Source organism: Nicotiana attenuata, chromosome 2, assembly GCF_001879085.1.
Source record: "Nicotiana attenuata strain UT chromosome 2, NIATTr2, whole genome shotgun sequence".
Taxonomy (NCBI): Eukaryota; Viridiplantae; Streptophyta; class Magnoliopsida; order Solanales; family Solanaceae; genus Nicotiana; species Nicotiana attenuata.
In genome coordinates, this window is record NC_031990.1 from 71,548,782 (window position 1) to 71,570,201 (window position 21,420).

The 21,420-nt window shown below is 35.8% G+C and overlaps 2 protein-coding genes across 4 annotated transcripts; both read left to right on the plus strand.

The window, feature by feature from the left end:
* Window positions 8,788–14,714, plus strand: LOC109212345 (ethylene-responsive transcription factor RAP2-12-like). 3 transcript variants are annotated; one of them, XM_019375987.1, is made up of 5 exons: window positions 8,788–10,670; window positions 11,167–11,349; window positions 12,590–12,750; window positions 13,389–14,254; window positions 14,322–14,714. In XM_019375987.1, the coding sequence occupies exons 1-2, from the start codon at window positions 9,662–9,664 to the stop codon at window positions 11,181–11,183; spliced, it is 1,026 nt and encodes a 341-aa protein (XP_019231532.1). In that variant the 5' UTR covers window positions 8,788–9,661; the 3' UTR covers window positions 11,184–11,349; window positions 12,590–12,750; window positions 13,389–14,254; window positions 14,322–14,714. The 3 variants fall into 3 exon arrangements, with proteins under 3 accessions (XP_019231532.1, XP_019231537.1, XP_019231526.1); XM_019375992.1 differs by having other exon boundaries at window positions 11,167–11,280; XM_019375981.1 differs by lacking the exon at window positions 11,167–11,349.
* On the plus strand, window positions 17,305–18,382 carry LOC109212364 (NDR1/HIN1-Like protein 3-like). Its single transcript, XM_019376000.1, has one exon. It carries the CDS (start codon window positions 17,417–17,419, stop codon window positions 18,173–18,175), a length of 759 nt encoding a protein of 252 aa, XP_019231545.1. The 5' UTR covers window positions 17,305–17,416; the 3' UTR covers window positions 18,176–18,382.

Here is a 21,420-nt window from a genome sequence, read left to right on the forward strand (position 1 = left end):
ACAATCTTACTTTCTCGCCTTTTGATTTCATTATAGTTGTGCCCTTGTTCCCGTAACTATTGCTTTTGCCGATTTGTATATATTTTAAGGCTAAGTATTGTATAATTTTTTGATTATTTCATGATCAAATTGTTCACTTGTCTAGAATTCGCGTATAAACTTAACTGTACCATTTTACGAGTAAACAAAAATGTTTATAAAGATCTGAATACTAAATGATTAAGACTGTTTAATTTTTAATATCTGAATATTTAAAAATTATCTTTATTTGAAATTCAAATGAAATACTAATTAATCTGATACTCTATTAATAAATATATATTTTAAAATATGATAGTTGCTGGTGGTGATGACTAATGGTGGTGCTTGTGAATGCCGAGTAGAGACGGTGGTTGGTTATAATTTTTGCTGATGGTGATGGTTCAAGGTAATAGCTAGTGGTGATTGGTAATGGTGGCGATTATTATCGAGGATGGTGGTGGTAGGTGGTGATAGTTAATAATGGCAGATGGGGTGGTAGTTGAAATTGAGGAAGGTGGTAGTGGATGGTGGTAGTTTATAATGATGGGCAGTGTCAGCTATGATTGTTGATGGTGATGGGGTCGTTTGTTGTGGTAGTTGAGGTAGATGAATGTTAATTGGTTGAGAATGATGGTGGTGGGAGTGGTGGGGATGATGGGTGGTGGTAGTCGATAATGGTGGCGACTATGATTGAGGATAGTGGTGGTGGTGGCGGTTGAGTATGTTGGTGATGAGTGGTATGGTGGTAGTTGATAATGGTAAGCGGTGGCAGCAGTTAATAAAGAATATGATGATAATATCTTGATGAAATTAAGTCCCTGTTGTAAATCTTAATCATGCAGACCTATTCAGACCTATTAAGTGACTCTGAAGTAAAAAAAAATAAATACACTTAATTATTAAGATATGAATAATTAAGATTCTGACTTTAAAAAATAAAGACACTTAATGTTTGAGATCTAAATGATTAAGATTCAGACCCCCATTAATTACAAACATATGAGGCCCAGTCGAATGTCCTCAAAATTGACGATATTTAAAAAATGGCCCTAGACCCACACACAACTATTATTCTTTAGTTTTTTCTGCTAGAGTGATAGATTTTATGCTATATTTACTCTACCTATCTATTAAGTTGTTCACCGAAGTCTACCCGATTGATATAATTTTTTGTGTTATTTTAACAAAATATTTCTCAAATTTGCAAATTCAGTTCAGATCAAACCACCTCAAATCTGCTACAAATGATCTCAAATTTTGAAACAAAGCTTCCAAATACCAACTCAAACAATTTACAATCACCAATTAAGTCAAATAACACCAAATGAAAAAGATTCACTTTGTCATCTTCAACACTTTATAAGTTGCAACAATAGAGTTTTGAGCTTTTCTAACAGTAAATAACCAAATTGTTAATTGAACTAAAAAGTAAAGTATAATTAGCAATATTGAAACGATGATTATTAACCTTCTACTTTTCACCATCAAATAAGAATTTCAAACTTTAAATATTAAAAAATTATAGTGTTAGAGTAAAAAAAAATTGCTAAGACTGTAAAAAAAGGGAACATTGTGCTAAGACCAATCCTTTGGGGTGATTTTTAAAAATAACCAGATTTACAACTGGTCGTTCAAAAATAGCTCAATTTCAAAAGTAATCGAAATTTAGCCACTTTTTATGTAAAGATAAATCTGAGCGAAAACACTGTTCAAAACCCGAAAAATACTCCAGTATATTATGCTGGAGTTCCAGCATAAGTATACTTGAACTCCAGCATATTATACTGGAGTTCCAGGATAGTATGCTGGAACTCCAGCATAATATGATGGAGTTCCAGCATAAACACACTAGAACTCCAGCATAATATACTGGAGTTCCAGCAAGTATAATGGTCCAGTATAATATACTGGAGTTTGGAGCACTAGTGCTCCAGTCTCCAGTATATTATACTGGAGCCAGCAAAGTATACCGGTCCAGCATAATATGCTGGAGTTCATACACAAGTGCACCGAACTCCAGTATATTATGCTGGACCGGTCTCTATTGCAGGAAAACGGTGGCTATTTTTCATTGACTTGGTAAACGCTGGCTATTTTTGATTGACCAGTCCGAAAACTGGCTATACCGTGAAATTTTGGCATCCCTTTGGGGATATGCCGTGCAATTTTTGACTTAAAGAAATGTGAAAAAATGTTAAGCGTGTTATAAATAGAATTGTATTGTCACGACCCGGATTCCCCACCATCGGGAGTCGTGATGGCGCCTACTATCGGAGCTAGGCAAGCCAAACATTTAAAATATTTTTACTGATTTCATTCAAACAATACAATAAACGAGAACAATAAATAAGCGGAAGATTTTAGATTAATACAACTGAAAACCAAAAATGCGGAAGTTTGAAACATAGTTCTACCCAGAGTCTGGTGTCACTAGCTCACGGACTACTATAGAATGCTAAAAACAAGTCTGAAAGGAAATACATAGTGTTTGTTCGATACAAGGTAAACAAACTAAAACATAGAAGGGACTTCGGCCTGCGAACGCCCGCTAGGCTACCTCGTGAGTCCCTGGACTGAAGATAGCTCCCGGAAATCCTACTGCTGCGGTCCAAAAGCTGCTCCCTGATCTGTGCACAAAAATGCACAGAGTGTAGCATCAGCACAACCGACCCCATGTGCTGGTAAGTGCCTGGCCTAACCCCGGCGAAGTAGTGACGAGGCTAGACAGGACCTACCAAAAACAACCTGTACAGATATATATACATATACAAGAGCAACGGAAATAATAACAGAAGATATCAAGTAAAGCTGGGAAGGGGGCATGCTCGGGGATAACAAATGAAGACGAATTATTAGAAATAACAGCAGAACTACTCCGGGTTTCCATGATATATATAGTGGACGGCGTGCCACACGATCCCATATTATAATACATAAGTGGTCGGCGTGCCACACGATCCCATTTCATAACATATATAAGTGGTCGGCGTGCCACACGATCCCATTTCATAACATATATAGTGGTCGGCGTGCCACACGATCCCATTTCATAATATATAAGTGGACGGCGTGCCACACGATCCTATATTATAGTATATAAGTGGACGGCGTGCCACACGATCCCATACTATAGTCCAAAATATCTGACTTTGTAAAGAAGGCCCCATTAGGGAAATTCGACAACATAACACTTTAACCCGGCAAGGGTACAGCTAACAACCCAAATATCCCGGCTAGGGAGAGTACATAATAATAGTCTACACGTCCCGGCAAGGGAATAATCACAACACATCCTCTTTTAAATCACTTCTTTCTCCACTATCACATTCTTGTTCGAGCCAATGCTCCAAAATATACCAATCACAATTCTTCCTCAACCGTTCATATTATATGAAATTTATCGAGTAAACAGGGAAATTGTGTCACATCATTCGAATTACAAGCAATTAAGACTCACTGTCATGTTAGACTCCGGTGCATAGATAACCGTCACCATGCCTATACACCATACTCCACATTTAGCAAGTAGCAAATAACATCCTAATCCTATTCCCTCAAGCCAAAGTTAGAACAAACACTTACCTCGGTCCAAAGAATAGCAATCAACCCTCAAATACCGCCTTTCCTCTACAATCCGACTCCGAAACAATGGTATCTAGTCATAATTAGTTCAATAAAATCAATAAGGGCTCAAAAACATAATCTCATAGCCTAGAAATGAAATTTCCATCATTCTTCCAAAAACACCAAAATTCGACACCGGTCCCACATGGTCCAAACACGAGGCTCGGACCAAAACCCAATCACCCATAACCCCACGAGTTCAAATATATAATTTATTTCAAGATTCGACCCCAAATTGAGGTTGAATCACCCAAAATCCCCAAAACCCTAGCTCTACCCAAAACCTTAATTTCTAGTTTGATTTCATAATTTAGGTCTAGGAATTCAGTAATTAATGAAGAAGAGTGAAGGAATTAGGTGGGAAATTACTTACCCAAATACTTTGCTGAAGAAGAGCTTCAAAAATCGCCCCTAGAGCTTAGAGAAGACAAGTTTTATGAAGAAATGGGAAAAATCCCGTAATGGGTCTGTTTTGAGCTTTTAAAATTAACTGGGAAAAAATGCCCTCCGCGTTCGCGGGAAAGGAGCCGCGTTCGCGAAGGGTTAATTCAACAGACCATCGCGTTCGCCATGAGGAGGCTGCGAACGCGAAGAGGAAGACTGGGGGGTCCAGGGAAATTAACTACGCGAACGCGTGAATTAGTTCGCGAACGCGAAGAAGGTAGAACTAAAGCTACGCGAACGCGGGAATAGGTTCGCGAACGCGAAGAAGGGGACCCGGCCAGCATCGCGATCGCGTAAGGGCGACCGCGAATGCGAAGAACAAACCTGGCCTGCAACAGCTGAAGGAAAACCTGCTATATTTCTAAGTGTAAAATCACCCCGAACCACCTCCAATTCACTCCCGAGCCCTCGGGGCTCCTAACCAATCACACACACTAACTCAATAACATCCTACGAACTTACTTGAGTGATCAAATCGCCAAAACAACATCAAAATCCATGAATCAAGCCTCAAAATCATCATTTTCATTTAAAACTTCTTAAACTTCTAACTTTAGATATTTAGGTCCGAAACACGTCAAATGACATCCGATTTCGACCAAACTTTACAGAAAGCGCTTAACACCTACTTAAGACTTGTATCGGGCGTCGGAACCAAAATACGAGCCCGATACCATGGTCTTTTAATCAATTTTGATTTTCATTTTCCTTAAGAATTTCAGAAAAATAATTTCACAGAAAAATTCATTTCTCGGGCTCTCGACCTCGAAATTCGACTCGGGGCATACGCCCGAGTCTCATATTTTTCTACGGACCCTCCGGGACCGCCAAATCACGGGTCCGGGTCCGTTTACCAAAAATGTTGACCAAAGTCAACTTTAGTAATATTAATATCAAAATTCTTCAAAATTTTCACAAAGTTCACATATTTCAACATAAAAGCTTTCCGGCTTCGCGCGCCGGACTGCGCACGCAAATCGAGGCAACTAAAAGCGAGATTTTCAAGGCCTCGGAAGCACGCAAATAGGAAGAAGTCCGGTGATGACCCTTTGGGTCGTCACATGTATTTATGGTGAATATCTATAGTTAGAGAGATTCTAGGGTTCATTGTTTGGTGGCTAAGTCACCCTCTCCCTATAAATAGAGGCTTCTATTCCCATTATAATTCATCCCAAATCAATAAGAATTCTCTCCCTTTACTTTTCTCTGCAATACTCTATATTCTTCTTCTTTTATTGTTTCATAACACGTTATCAGCACGAGACTCTAACCAATTGAGTAGAAGCTTTAAGATTGAGCATAATGATTGTCAATTATTCCATGAACTTCCTTCATGATTAAATTCTGGATTTAAGGTAAGTATTTTACCTTATTTTTCTCTTTTATTCTATAATTTGATTTTAAATACAAGCAAAGAAAAGAAAGTTTGATTATAACTCTAATGGAGTTTGTAAGAAATTATAACCACCTGAAGTGCTAAAATTTCTATGCCTCGCCATGATCAAATTCATGTATGATTGTGGGCAAAGAATTGAATACCCGTCCCATTGAATTTGCTCCATTCTCATTCCCTTAAAAGAATGTGATAGCAGTATGTGATAAGTCTGAAAGAAGACAAAATTATTACTATGAATGTATCAATGGATATGGACGTGGCAATAGACAAAATTATAATCGTCATCATTTGTGGTAATGAGAACAATAAGGATTCTCAAAATAATCTTTCACTCTGTGAAAAATATTTGTCATCGATTTGACATGAGATTTTGTAAAGCACATATAGATGATTATGGTCCATTCATGATGTGAATGTGACAACATCTGATTTATGAATACATATTCATTCTTCAAAGAATATGAGCGTGTTAGTGGTAGTGAATATACCGCACTCACCTCTAAAAGAAGGTTTGAGATGATATAAGAAAATAATGTCATTATTATGGAATGAATGGTCATTGGTCACGTACCTATTGTACGCCAAAATATTTTGGCATTGTGATTGTTAAAAGACAACGGTAATGCAAGAAACAGATCTTGCATATAATTTTGAGCATGACTATAATGGTATAACTTTCTCCTTAAAAAGGATATTCACCATATGGATGTTGATGAATAGGTGATAGTACAAAATTAATTGAGAACTCTGCAAGAGCCAATTATACTATTTTGGAGAAACACAATTGATTACCAATAAGGTGTTGTGTTGTATTAAGTCTCAAAGAAACTTATTCAGTTTCCAAAGTATAACTAAAACGGTTGGTTATATTGAGACTATAAATAAAGGAAAGATTTAATATCTTCAATTACTACAACTTGTAGCGGGGTAATATGCATGTGAAAAGCTACCCGTTTTATTCTCCAATTTGTACTACATAAACAAAAGAATACCACAATGAAGTGGATATTTATTGATATAAAAACCCATATCATAATAAACTTGGAGTTTATTGATAATTGCACACATCATGGTGTAAATCCGAAGTTTATCAATATTGATAATTTATTCAGTTGGCATAATTGGTTTAGCCATATTAATTTAAGCATGATGTGCAAAAATAAACGAGAATTCACATGGGTAAATATTAAAGAACTAGAAAGTTCTTTACGAATTCTCTTACATTGCTTGTTCTCATTAATTAATAGACCAATTAAAATTGGGATTGAATCCCATGAATGCTGGAAATATCAAAGGTGAATATAGGCCCATTCACCTGCCATGTATACCACATAAAATGCATCTATGAGATGGTTACATGTGCAATTATTATTGACCCGCAACCTGGTGTTTGCGAGATAACTTGCTCAATAATTTAATATAGAGCATAATTTCCAGATTTTTTATTCAAGATAGTTCTTCTTGATAAGTTGGTTTACATCACAGTTGGTTTAGCAAAATAATTTATTGAGTGCCTCCACTTAATAGCTAAACTATTGCTTATGAGAACAAAGTTATATATATCAGTTTGATATACGTTATATACGAAAGTATATTATTTTCTCCCCTCACAAGTGGTTCAGGGTCAGGAACCAAATAATTTCATCTTATTATTATTGATGTGCGGTGTATATTATGATTAACACCATAAGGCACAAAGATGGGTTCTCAAAGTTGAGGAAACAAGTTAGTTTTTCTAACATGAGGGGGAGACATGATAAACAGTTGAGAAAAAGTTACATGGAATGAATTATTATTTATACATCTCGATCCTCGAATAAGATAATATGAACTTGAAGTTCATAAAAAGATAATTCATTTGCAATATATTGCAAAGCATGCCAAACGAATTTGCTGACCCAAAGAAAGTAACTATATTCTCGTTGCAAATGCTCCTATTAAGTCCTAGAAGGACAAAGTCTATGGTACGCTTAAAGCATATAGACAAATCGGTTTCAAATAAACTTCTTGATAAAGAAGATGAGCAAATGATCAAAAGGATCATAATAAGGAGGCAAGTGATCTAGAAGATCACATGACATAACACTTCATAAAATCTCATGAGAGATTCAGGTACCTGAATATATGAATGAAGAGATCTCTATGTTATGTCTATATGAAAATAAGGAGCTTGGAACCGATATAAAATATTTGTCGACGACATCGATAATATCGCTAAATATATATGAGGATCTTAAGTCTGGAGAAACAATTCAAGTAGAATTTTGTTTCTTATGAAAGACATAAAGTCAATGGTATGTGCAATCAGTTTTCGATATCTTATATGTCTGGCATGACATGAAAACTTGATGCAAATCTAAAGTCTATTTATATGGCTTATTTGACTATACTTATATGATAATCCCTGAAGGATTTAAATTGCTTGAAGCATATACAATTCTTGATCTTGAAGTACCACATCCTCAGCGCAATTTGTGCATATATGTATCTTGCTATAATTATAAGCATGATAATATGATAGCGAGAATCTCTATGGAGATATTGAAGAGCCATTCCACGACATTATATGAAGACAATCCATCTCTATCAAGAATGATGATTTCAAGGTGCAATATACTCATTCAAGTTAATATGGCTGATTTGCTTATCAAATATCTACCAAAGATCTTTTGAAGATGGTGCACAAGATTGGAATGCAAATGCTTAAGGATGTGAATTGATGCTCTCATCAGGGGGAGTTAATACGCGTTGTACTCTTTTTTCCTTACAAGGTTTTGTTCCACTGGGTTTTCCTTGCAAGGTTTTTAACGAGGCAACCAAAAGGCGTATTTCTAAACATGTGTACTCTTTTTCCTTCTCTAGAATTTTTTTCCCACTGGGTTTTATTTTAGTTAAGGTTTTAACGAGGCACATTATCTATTGAATAGACATTCAAGGGGGTGTGTTATAAATAGAATTGTATTTATGGTGAATGTCTATAGTTAGAGAGATTCTAGGGTTCATTGCTTGGTGGCTAAGTCACCCTCTCCCTATAAATAAAGGCTTCTATTTCCATTGTAATTCATCCCAAATCAATAAGAATTGTGTTCCTCTACTTTTCTCTGCAATACTATATATTCTTCTTCTTTTATTGTTTCATAACAAAGCGGGTATATTTTTGCTAAGATTTGTTAATAGAGTGAAGTGGCGTTTATTTGACAAAGCAAAGATGGAATAGAGAAACAAAAATGTAACACGCGTCATGTGGCGGTTGTGGCCTGTTAACAAGCGCGAATAGCAGTCCACTGTACTACTCTGCAGTCCGAACTGTAGAGAGAGAGAGAGACCACGAAGAGCTCAGTGGCCAAACAAACCCCATTTCCCCCCTTTTCATCTCATCAGCAAGACATCCTTTCATTTCAATGCATAACCATTTTACATAATCTCCATGGAAACTGATGGACGACAAGCGGAGGACAAAGAAGAAGAAGCCAGTGCAGCCGGAGCTTGGTTTCTCCGAGTTTTTTTGTTGACAAAAAGGTAAACAACCTCCCACTGTTTTTTCTTCCTACACGATCACAAATATCACATGGACAGTATAGTTTTTGGTTTGCATGATGAGACACAATTTCCTGGGGTTTGGAAGAGAAAAAACGGTAAGTATGCCGCTGTAATTAGAGACCCAATTAAGAAAAAACGAGTTTGGTTGGGTTCATTTAGCGTTGCTCTCAATGTGAGTTTGAGAAACTAAACCAGGGAAAACAAGGTGGCGAATCAAAGAATTGTGAACAATTTCAGCCTGATTCATCTGGTGCAGAATTATCTCCTCTGGCTAATGATCAATCCGTAAATACTGCTGATTCAAGTAGAAATGCAAGAAGCAATTCTCCCGAAATAATATCTACTGGGGTTCGAAATAGAAGAAATGGTAAGTATGCTGGTGTAATTAGAGATCCGATTAAGAAAAAAGGGGCTTGGTTGGGCACCTTTAGCACTGTTCAAGAGGCTTCCAAGGCTTATTTCTCCAAGAAATGTGAGTTTGAGAATTTAAACCAGGGAAAACAAGGCGGTGAATCAAAAAGTTTTGAACAACTTCAGCCTGATTCATCTGGTGGAGAATTAACTCCTGTGGCTTATGATCAAGCCTTAAACACTGCTGGAGTAAGTAGAAATGCAAGAAGCAATTCTTCCGAAACCATGTTTACTGGGGTTCGAAAAAGAAAAAACCGTAAGTACGCTGCTGTAATTAGAGACCTGATTAAGAAAAAACGGGTTTGGTTGGGCACCTTTAGCAGTGCTCAAGAGGCTTCCAAGGCTTATTTCTCCAAGAAATGTGGGTTTGAGAAATTAAACCAGGGAAAACAAGGTGGCGAATCAAAGAATTGTGAACAACTTCAGCCTGATTCATCTGGTGGAGAATTATCTCCTCTGGCTAATGATCAGTCCTTAAATACTGCTGGTGTAAGTAGAAGTGGAAGAAGCAATTCTCCCGAAACAACACACTTCATTGGGGTTCGCAAGAGAAATTCAGGGAATTATACTTCTGAGATTAGAAACCCCATTAGTAAGAGAAAATTTTGGTTAGGGACTTATGGTACTGCTGAAGAGGCTTCCCAGGCTTATCAATCTAAGAAGCTCGAGTTTCAGAAACAACTCAAGGCAAAGCAGCAATGCAGTAAGCTAACGTCTAGTGCAAGGGAGAAGCAGGATGGAAAAAAGAAATTAGTCAATGTCAAGCTAGGACATGAAGCTGTAAATCGTGAAGGATTGCAGCCTGAATCAGCTGGTGGATCCTCGTCCTCAGAAATTGATGTTCCAATATCAAATTCGTTGGATGGAGGAAGTGACCAGGGGATTGATTTTCATGAAATAATCCACTCCATGAGGTTTCGAAAGGGAAAATCAGGAAAATATACGACCGAAATTACAAGCCCCATTAGTATGACAAATAATTTGTTGGCGACTCTAGGCCCTACTGAAGAAGCTTTCCATGCTAATCCGTCTAAGAAATTGGATTTTCAGAGCTCAGAAAAAGTCGAGCTGCAAAGCCATATGCCAACTGATTCTACTGCAGGGGAGAAGCATGCAGGTCAAGAGGATGAAGATTTGTGGATGGGGCAGTGGGTCCAACTTCCAGGTGATAGGACTGTCAAATTGTCACTACGACTGGGCTTACCAATCATTGATAACTATGGATCTCTTTTAGGTGAGTTCAGTTGTTTGGATGATCTCAGTATTTGTTGAAACTGTGGACAACAATGAAATGTAACTATGTCTCTCCTAGCTTATAGTTTGAGAATTTGTTAATAGCATGAAGATTTTCGGGTATTTTACAGTTTTAGGACTCTTGTAGAATGTAGATAGCTGTAATGTGCAAAATTCTTGCAATTGTTGGTCTTAGTAAATATGATATTGACAAATGGTATATGTTATATTGGTAAACAAGTAGCCCTTATATCCTTATTCTCTATGTGTTGGAGTTTTTCTCAGTTGTACTGCAACTTTAAGAAAAAAGAGGAAATAAAGGCAAGAAGAAGAGATAATATTTGCTGGTGGAAATTAATATTCAGAACTGAAAATGGTGCTTAAATACAGAAAAAACTGAACAACTAGATCCTAGTATAACAAAAAATTCATTGGGGACCCTAGGCCCTACCGAAGAAGCTTTCCATGCTAATCCTCCTAAGAAATTGGATTTTCAGATCTCAGAAAAGGTTGAGCTGCAAAGCAATATGCCAACTGATTCTACTGCAGGGGAGAAGCGTGTAGGTCAAGAGGATGAAGATTTGTGGATGGGGCAATGGGTCCAACTTCAGGTGATAGGGCAATCAAATTTTCACTCCAACTACGCTTACCAATCATTGATAACTATGGATCTCTTTTAGGTGAGTTTAGTTGTTTGGACGATCTCAGTATTTGTTATGCTGAGGATGACAATGAAATGTAACTATCTCTCTCACAGCTTATAGTTTGAGAATTTGTTAATAGTATGAAGATTTTCGGGTATTTTACAGTTTTAGGACTGTAGAATGTAGATAGTAGCAAACTTCTTACAATTGTTGGTCTTAGTCAATGTGATACTGACCCATGGTATATGTCATATTAGTAAACTAGTAGCCTTATATCCTTATTCTCTATGTTTGTTTCTGCTGTTTTTCTGGAAATTTCTAATAGCGTGCTAATTAGTTATTTTCATTATAATGCCTTTGGGGACGTCTCTTAAAAGAATTGGACATAGAAGAGAAAATGGTACGACAAATGCAAACAAATTTCAGTCCTGACTGTAAAATGTTAGAGTTGTTTTGTACTGTAGTCATACAATACAAAATTGCATATCAGTATGTTATTGTTGCCATAATGTCCTTCAATGAAAGAGAGGAAAAACAGAGTGAAGTTGGATCAAAGACTCAAAGGAGACACAAAATAAGGAAATAAAAAAAAGAGGAGGAAAAAATGCATAAAGTAATCAGATTTGTTCAACAAAGGCCATAACTGGAACACAAACTCAACTTCCCCACTTCCTTAATGTAGCCCAAGATAATGCATAATAAGCTGCATCAGGTGGAGCTTGAGCATGCAATGCTCAATATACTGAGATAATTGGGGCTTAATTACGGGAAAAACATTGAGCAATTCCAGGTCCCGACTTATAGACCATTTGGAGGTGCACCTGCTGTTGCTGGCAAAGTTGGAGGCAGCGAAAGTATTCTTCGTTCATAGCCTTGCTTTCTCAGTTTCTACTTCTTCTGTTATATTTGGTGCTGGGTAAAAGGTTGTTTGCCGATACAAACAAATCTGTGTGTTTGATGTGGGTATTGAAATTCGATAGTGGCTGCTTTTACTACTATGAGCTTGTTTCTTGAGTATTTGTATAAGTGTGGTTGAATCGATCACTCCCTGAAGCTGGTCTGTAAAAAAGTGATCAATTTGGCTGTCCACCTGTAGAAACTGTCAATGATTTGTTCTTTGTGAAGCTTTATTCCGTGCCATTATCTGTTTCTTGCTAACCTTTTGAGATGCTTGGAGCTTTCAAAGCCATTCCTCTGGTACTCCTGAATGAGATCCATCCTAAAAAATGCCAATGCATTTGTTTTTCGTGCTTGTAACTTCCTTACTTTTTCGCAGATCTTGGTAATGTTTTGAACTTAGCATAACAGAGAGGTTTGGTGAAGAGAAGGAATTGGGAGAACAAGGGTAGGGTTACTGAATTGAAGGAGCTCTTTTGGGAAGACATATAATAGGCAGATTAACTTGAGGGACCATTTGGTTATAAATCATGGAACAAGGTGACTTATTTTTCACTTGAAGGTGTAAATAGTCTCTTTATGTTCGTTACTATCCACCTAAAAATGTTTAACCTTAACTTTAAACTATATAAATCACTAGAAAGATTCAAGAAAGTCTGCTTCATCAGATATCTTTCTCTCATCTGTGTTTTGATTCCATGCCCTTAACTTTTCTTTTTTATCATTCAAATGACCCTATATTCAAATTCATCAATGTGAGAATATATATGCTGTGTTTACCTAAGATTGTTAGTTCAGTCGATTTCCTATGAGCATGAGATGGTTATTTGAATTCCTGGAACTGAGATACACTAGGGCGCAATAGTGTATGCTTGATCTCACAATTGTTTAATTCTATGTTGTTTTAGACCCTTTATGCATTTCTCTTCTCCAGTGGCGAAGCTAGAGACCAATGTGCGGGTTCGGCCGAACCCAGTAACTTTGGTCCAAACTCTACATTTGTCTTAAGAAATTTATTTAATACGTACAAATTATTAATCTAGAATACAAGGGCTAGACTCTTGAACCCCTAATCTGCTCTTCTCATGCTTTAATCTGATGCTTGTGTTCCTAATATGATTTCATGTGGAGCTAAATCTAGTCTTCTATCCATCTGCACTCTATAAATATTTTTGCAGCAGTTCGAGTAACAATCCTTCAAAACCGTGCGTTTTCAACTCAATCGATACAACCATAGAAGAAGTCAGCATCATTGAAGGGGCAACTGGAATCAATCCACCACTTGAAGATGATTTAAAAGTTAAGAAATATGAAAGTTGTGCAGATATTATATCATAAATTGATGAGATAACTTATGAGTTTTCTGGGTATTCTAATATCGTCAATGCTTTGAGGCCTTCTTTGAAGCTGAAAGAGTACGACTTGTCATGAGAAAGCTCGCCGAATACCAATCTCACATTCGTGCTCTGCAAAAGGAGAAGGCATGCATGGATTTGACTTGAGTTTAACATGAAACAACCTGTCACTTTTAACCATTATAAAATGTTGTGCTTTTGATTAGTTGTTGAGTATATTTATTATAGCAAATCAACAAATACTTGCTCCGTTTCAAAAGAATGAACATATTTCCTTTTTAGTCCGTTTAGAAAGAATGACAACTTTATAAATTTGGAAATAATGTAACTTTAAACTTTCCCTTAATGAGATGATCTATAGCCACACAAGTATCTTTGGACTGTTTTAGACCACAAGTTTCAAAAGTCTTATATTCTTTCTTAAACTCAGTACCCACTCAAATAGGTTCATTCTTTTTGAAACGGAGGGAGTAAGTAATTTTTCTGCCTGCCGTCTGAGCGGATCCAAAAAGTTTTGGACGGCGTAAATGAGGCGCACTCTGTGTGCGGTGTGCTAAAGCTGATCCAAGCTTGATCGAAATAAGCCTCGGACAGTCTGCTAGCATCAGTGACAGGCTGACAGAACATTGGAAAGTCTAGTCCAGCCCATCGTCAGGCTGAAGACAGAAAGAAAATTTCGATATCAGAAGGTATTGTCTACCTAGGTCTTTTCTTATCGTTCACTTCTTTCCTATTTTAATATCATTACTGTTGCAGCTATAAGATGTTGCTGGAATGCTGTTTGAGCTGTAACCTAGATGGATAAAACCAGAGAAGAGAAGAGCAAGTTCTCATGGATCACTTCTGTTCTTGGTTTTCGGATTATAGAACCAGGTGCTCTTGCATAGGAGGTTATTCAACAGGTTTGTGAGCATTTGGCTATCGTTGTAATTTCTTTTTCTGGTTGTCTTGTCTACTGTCTTTATGTTCATTGTTATTGCTCGTGACTGAGTCAATGGCAACAATAAGGTGAATTATTAAGTACAGTTGCATAGAGTCGCCACTCCTCATAATGTAATTCCAACGAAACAAGTGAGGCAAAGAGTGATTCTACTAGTGTGTTGGAGTTGGACAGATTTCACAAAATTGCAATCACTAGTGTGTTGGAGTTGGACAGATTTCACAAAATTGCAATCACTGTTCTGTGCCTAAATATATCCATATGTACTCAGTGGCCAATGCATCTAAATAGTTTCTAATTGAAATATACAGTTTCTAAGGCTGAATATAGCCCACTGTGATTTACTATTTGCAGCAGCTTGATTGATTGTATATTTCAGTCTAATTGAATTTGAAACCGATCACATTCCATTGTCCTATTTATGAAAAATTCAGCAACAAGAAGATTGGTATATTTGAAGAGATGTCTTTTGTATGTGGAAATGATCGAGCTAGGGGTGGTTGTGCTAAATCGTTCGACATTGATATATATAGAGTTGGATGCTAATTTCGGGAAGGGCGATAATGAATTATGCAGTTTGGTTTGATGAATTGTGTCATTTCATATAACTTGTGTCTTGATGAATTATATTATTTCATATAATAATTACTATAGTTACCTTTACTTTTTCAGAATACAAACACCTAGTGCAAGTACAGACGCGGAGATAAGAATTTTATTTTATAGGTTCTAAATTTTAGAATGATGACTTAAAGTGCTAATAATTGGTTTATAAATTTAAAATATATACTTATTTGATTAATTTCTTAACATAAATATAGTGTTTGATCAAAATCTATTGGTTCGACCGAATCTGTACCGGGCTTCTACCTCCGCCCCTATGCATGTGGCATAAGAATGTTCACTTCTTTGACTAAAAATGAAGTAATTCAAATCCCTGTTACTTCAGCAATTTCCATACCAATGTTCTGCGTGCCTACTAAAGGCACCTAAAGTCAAGAGGATTTGGTATTCAAAAGCACCAAAAGATCACACAGAAATATATCGTCAATACATGCCGTTGACATATTGCCTTAAAGTTTCAGTTGTATTAAGGAAGCTTCCTAAAAGTCTGTTTCTAAGCTTAACTTGTCTGAATTTTGTTATTTTTGGTGCTACCTAAGAATTAAACCATATTTTATTGCAGAAGCAATGGTGGAAATGGAATAAAGAAGAGTTTGCTTTTTCTTGCCGTGGCGTGTACATGTGTAACATACTTAACATGAAACCTGGATGGTCAACTGACTTATTTTCACATTTGTCTGATATTTTTAAAAAAATCTTTCTTGGAAAGACCCTTACAACATTTGGCCAAAAAAAACAAAATAATTTGTTAATTTTTGAAGTTTCTAAATTTGGTTAGTTTTATATAGAGGTTTTAGCTGTTTGACTATTACAAGAGTTTTGAATCTAAAAATTGAGAGAAATTGTCGCAGTAATCACCCTCCAGCTCCCTCAACAAAACCAAAACTGAATTATGATAGGAAGTGAATGTCATCTTTCCAATTTCTGCTCAAAAGTAAAAACTCTTTAATTTGGCCCCTTTAACAAACAGGAAAAACAAAAAGAAACATGTATGAAATACCAGGCAACATTTTGTTCATATTGCAAGGTTGTGCATATAATTCAACCATGAAAGGTATTCAAATTCAAACCGTCCAAAGTTTGGAGATTAATTGTCCAGATATTTTTTTCTTTTTTGGTTTCCCACTCATTAGAGTCCCTACAAATTTAGTTTAGTGCCATTTAATATCCGCTTAAAGAAGAACATTCGATATAAGATTTTATTTATTCTCATCGCTCGAATTCGAAATTTTTTATTAAGACCATCATCTTGGGTGGTAAAGAGGATCCCTCACTTGGAAAACTGCATACTTACCAAAACGAGCGAATAAGGAACGCACTAAAGCCGTACTTTTGGACCCTAAAGTATTAACGCGCCAAGAAATTGGGTAATCCTCAACATAAGCTTTTACTATAGTAAAAATAGCACGGTCTAGCCAGTTTTCGAACTGGTCATTCAAAAATAGTCAGCGTTTACCAAGTCAATGAAAAATAGCCAATATTTTGCTGCAACAGAGACCGGTCCAGCATAATATACTGGAGTTCGGTGCACCTGTGTATGAACTTCCAGCATATTATGCTGGAACTCCAACACACGGAAAGTTCTGGCGTAATATACTGGAGATTCGAGCACTTGCGTATGAATTTCCAGCATATTATACTGGACCGGTATACTTTGCTGGAACTCTAGTATATTATGCTGGAGTTCTAGTGTACTTATGTTGGAACTCCATCATATTATGCTGGAGTTCCAGCGTACTTATCCTGGAACTCCAGTATAATATGCTGGAGTTCAAGTATACTTATGCTGGAACTCCAGCATAATATACTGGCGTATTTTCCGGGTTTTGAACAGTGTTTTCGCTCAGATTTATCTTTACATGAAAAGTGGCTAAATTTTTATTACTTTTGAAACTGGGCTATTTTTGAACGGCCACTTGTAAATCTGGCTATTTTTAAATTTCTCCCTTTACTACATGAAATAATACGCAAAAGTAATTGGGTAACATTGACCCATTCAGGTACGTGCACACTCCCAAACGGAAAAACACGTTTGTTCAGATTCAACCTCTTACACAAAAAGTCAAATTAAGGAAGCTTGAAAACATCACATAGTCCATTTACATGCCCACTATAGTTTGTATTTTATTGTCACTTTTTCAACGCTCAAATAATCTCTCTAACTCTTCAAAGTCCCTATATATACAAAAAAAAAATCTTGGTCCAAGAAATTCCTTTTGTATAACATTTTGCTCTCGTTGTTCACATGCACCCCTGTTCTTAATCTTGTTATAACATTTTCTTTTCCATGGCAGATCACCAAAAAATTTATCCGGCTCCGGCACCAGAGCCGGAGCAGGAAGTGCTACCCAAACCCACGGCTCCGTTGGTGCCACGTGGCTCTTCCCGGTCGGAGAACGGCGACCCTGAACGGCAGCAGCCACCGTTGAGAAGGTCATTAACCCCATATTCACAACCAAAAAAGCGAAGCTGCTGCAAAAAATGCTTGTGTTGGTCCTGTTGCCTATTTTTCCTAGTGATCATACTCCTAGGTATTTTAGCAGCCATAATTTACTTTGTCTTCCAACCAAAAATACCAAAGTACTCAGTCGACAGCATGAGAATTACACAATTCAACATCAACAACGACATGAGCTTGTCCGCAACTTTTAACGTGAACATCACTGCAAGAAATCCCAACAAGAAAATCGGAATTTACTACGAAAATGGAAGTCATTTGAGTGTATGGTACAAAGGCACAAATTTATGTGAAGGGTCATTGCCAAAGTTTTATCAAGGCCATAGAAATACCACTGTACTTAACGTGAAAATGACAGGGCAAACAGAGAATGCTACCAATTTGTTGCAGTCATTACAGGTGGATCAACAGAGTGGAATTATTCCATTGAATCTTCGAGTTAAGGTTCCAATAAGGATCAAGCTGGGAAAATTGAAGCTCACGAAGTGGAAGTTTTTGTTGAAGTGTAGACTAAACGTGGATAGCTTGTCTCAGGATAATATTATTCGTATTAGGGATAATAAGTGTAAGGTTCGGTTTAGGTTTTAATTGTTTCATTCTTGATAATATTCCACCACTATTTTGTTCTATTTTTTTTTTTTTAATCGACAATAATCAGGTGGAGGATTATGGATTGTATTTTTTTGTCTAGCTTGTTACAATACTGATGATATGTTTATACGTCATTTCTATTCATACCACTTTGTATTTAATTTTATTATAATAAATTGCTCCTGTATATTGGATTTTTCTTGACTTTTGTTTTACCTTTCCCTTGTTGTCATTTGACCCTCTTGGTTTATATATGTGAAACGAAACTGAATTAACATCTTCCTCTTCCTCAGTATTTGTTGAATACGTCAAATTTCAATAAGTACTTACGTTAAAGGCCAGTTAGGTCAAGTTGAAGTGAAGTACTTCGAAAACTTCAATAAAACAGACTTTCTCAATGGACCTTAACCCAGTACTTCATAACTGCTCCAGTGAGGGGTCATTTGCACAAATATGAGCTTTTAATGTCATTATTTAAGTTTTAACCTCATTTTAAAAAAAAAAATTGCAAAAATAGCTTTGCGGTCAAAACTTCGTAATAAAATCATGATCTATCATCAGAATTTTCGATTGATTGGCAAAACTTATTTTGTCACAAATCATGGTAGCCAAATCTTGAGGATCATAACGTATCGTTACGACTTACCATGCATGTAAAAGTTTTACCAACACACTTTTGCTTTAAAATTGATCCAAATGACTCTGCAATTTGATGTCCAACCTTCTAATATCTATCCCAATGATTATTTAATAGTTAGATTCAACACAAATAAAAATCAATAGACTCACTTTGCTCCCATTTGGACATAGATTCTAATTTTTTACTTTTTTCAAAAAAATTGAAAAAGATAATTATTTGTTCATGGATTTTGATTAATTTTGATTGGTCAGGGCCAGTTTTTGGTCTTCTTCTTTTTTCAAGTAAAATACATGTTCAAACACAAATTCAACTTTCAAAAATTATTTTCCAAAATACCGAATATAAGCTATATTCGGTATAATATTACCTAATGCACTTATACTTAGTGCATAGTATAGCGTAAGTATATATATTATATATATATAAGCTATATTCGATATAATATTAGCTAATGCACTTATACTTAGTGCATAGTATAGCGTAAGTATATATATATATATTATATATATAAGCTATATTCGATATAATATTACCTAATACACTTATACTTAGTGCATAGTATAGCGTAAGTATATATATTCGATCTAACATTACCTAATACACTTATACTTAGTGCATAGTATAGCGTAAATATATATATATATATATATTATATATATTATATATATAAGCTATATTCGATATAATATTACCTAATACACTTATACTTAGTGCATAGTATAGCGTAAGTATATATATTATATATATATAAGCTATATTCGATATAATATTAGCTAATGCACTTATACTTAAGTGCATAGTATAGCGTATGTGTGTGTGTGTGTGTGTGTGTGTGTGTATATATATATATATATATATATATATATATATATATATATATATATAGACACACACGCACGCTTCGTAGTACTATTCATCACTTGTATTACAAAAGTATTAACGGCTTACATTTATATTATTTAGATAGTAAATACAAAAGTGATTTTTAATTTTGACCATTGTTGACCTGAATAGAGACCAACTTTGGTCGCTAATTATACATGAATTTAATTTAGCGACCAATTTAAATCAAATTTATTTATATTTTATATAATATTTAAATTAATAATATAATTATTAAAATTTTATAACTGAGTCCCACTTTAACGACCAAAGTTGGTCGCTATCTACCTACCCTTTAACTAGCGACCAACGTTGGTCGCAAATTTTAAATTATATATATTTAAATTTTATAATTTTTTTAAAATAATAATATAATTATTAAAATTTTGTAGGTGGGTCCCACTTTAGCGACCAACAGTGGTCGCTAATCTCAGTAAACCTTTGACCAAACAAGTCTGACCGAAGCCTGCAGGCCTGATCATACCAGCTGAAAACCTGCAATTTCCTAAGTCCAAATTTCACTCCGTGGCCTATCCAAAACTCACCCGAGCCCTCGGGGCTCCAAACCAAACATGCACACTAACCCAAAAACATCATACGGACTCGCTCGTGCATTCAAATCACCAAAATAACATCAACAACTATGAATTTAGCATCAAAATCATGAAATCACTCAAAAACATCAAATTTTCTAATTTTCTCAAATAAGGTCCGATTCACGTCATTTCAAGTCCGTTTCTTACCAAATTTCACAGACTCAACTTAAATCACATATAGGACCTGTACCGGGCTCCGGAACCAAGATACGGGCCCGATACCATCAAATTTCAAACACATTTCATTTTTAAAAACTCATGTATTTTCTAGAAAATAATTTCCTTTAAAAATTCATTTCTAGGGTTAGGGACCTTGGAATTCGATTTCGGGCATACGCCCAAGTCCCATATTTTCTTACGGACCTCCTGGGATCGTCGGAACACGGATCCGGGTCCGTTTACTCAAAATGTTGATCGAAGTCAACTTAAATTCATTTTAAAGGCAACATTCATTATTTTTCACAGATTTTCATATAATGGCTTCCCGGCTAAGCGGTCGGACTGCGCACGCTAATCGAGATGAGGTAAAAAGGAGGTTTTTAGGCCTCGAAACACTGAATTTATTTCTAAAACAAGTGATGACTTTTTGGGTTATCACATTAAAGTCTCTAAAATTGCTATATTTACTTTGAGCTAACTTCGGGCTTAAATGGTATAAATAGAATTGAGGTATCATTGGTGAAATGACGAAAAATAGCATAAATGGAAATGAGTTGTTAATAGTGAAATGAAGGAAAATGATATAAATAATAATTTGGTACCATTGGTGAAATAGAAGAAAAATGACAAATAGAATTAAGAGCACGTTTGGATTGACTTAAAAAAAGTGATTTTTAACAGAAATAATATTTAAGCCAAAAAACAATAAGTTGGGGTTGCCACTTTTTGTTGACTTGTTTTAAGCAGATTTTAACTTATTTTAAGCACTTTTAACTTTGTCAAACAGCAAAAAAAAAAACAAAAAAAAAACTTAAAAGCTGATTTGACCAACTTAAAAGTCAATCCAAACACCCTTTAAGATATCATTTAGTGAAAATTTTGCTACTTAAATTAACCTTTGGCAAGCTATGTCATAAACTTCAGACTCGCGAGTTCGAATTTGATTTAAAGCAGCTAAACATACA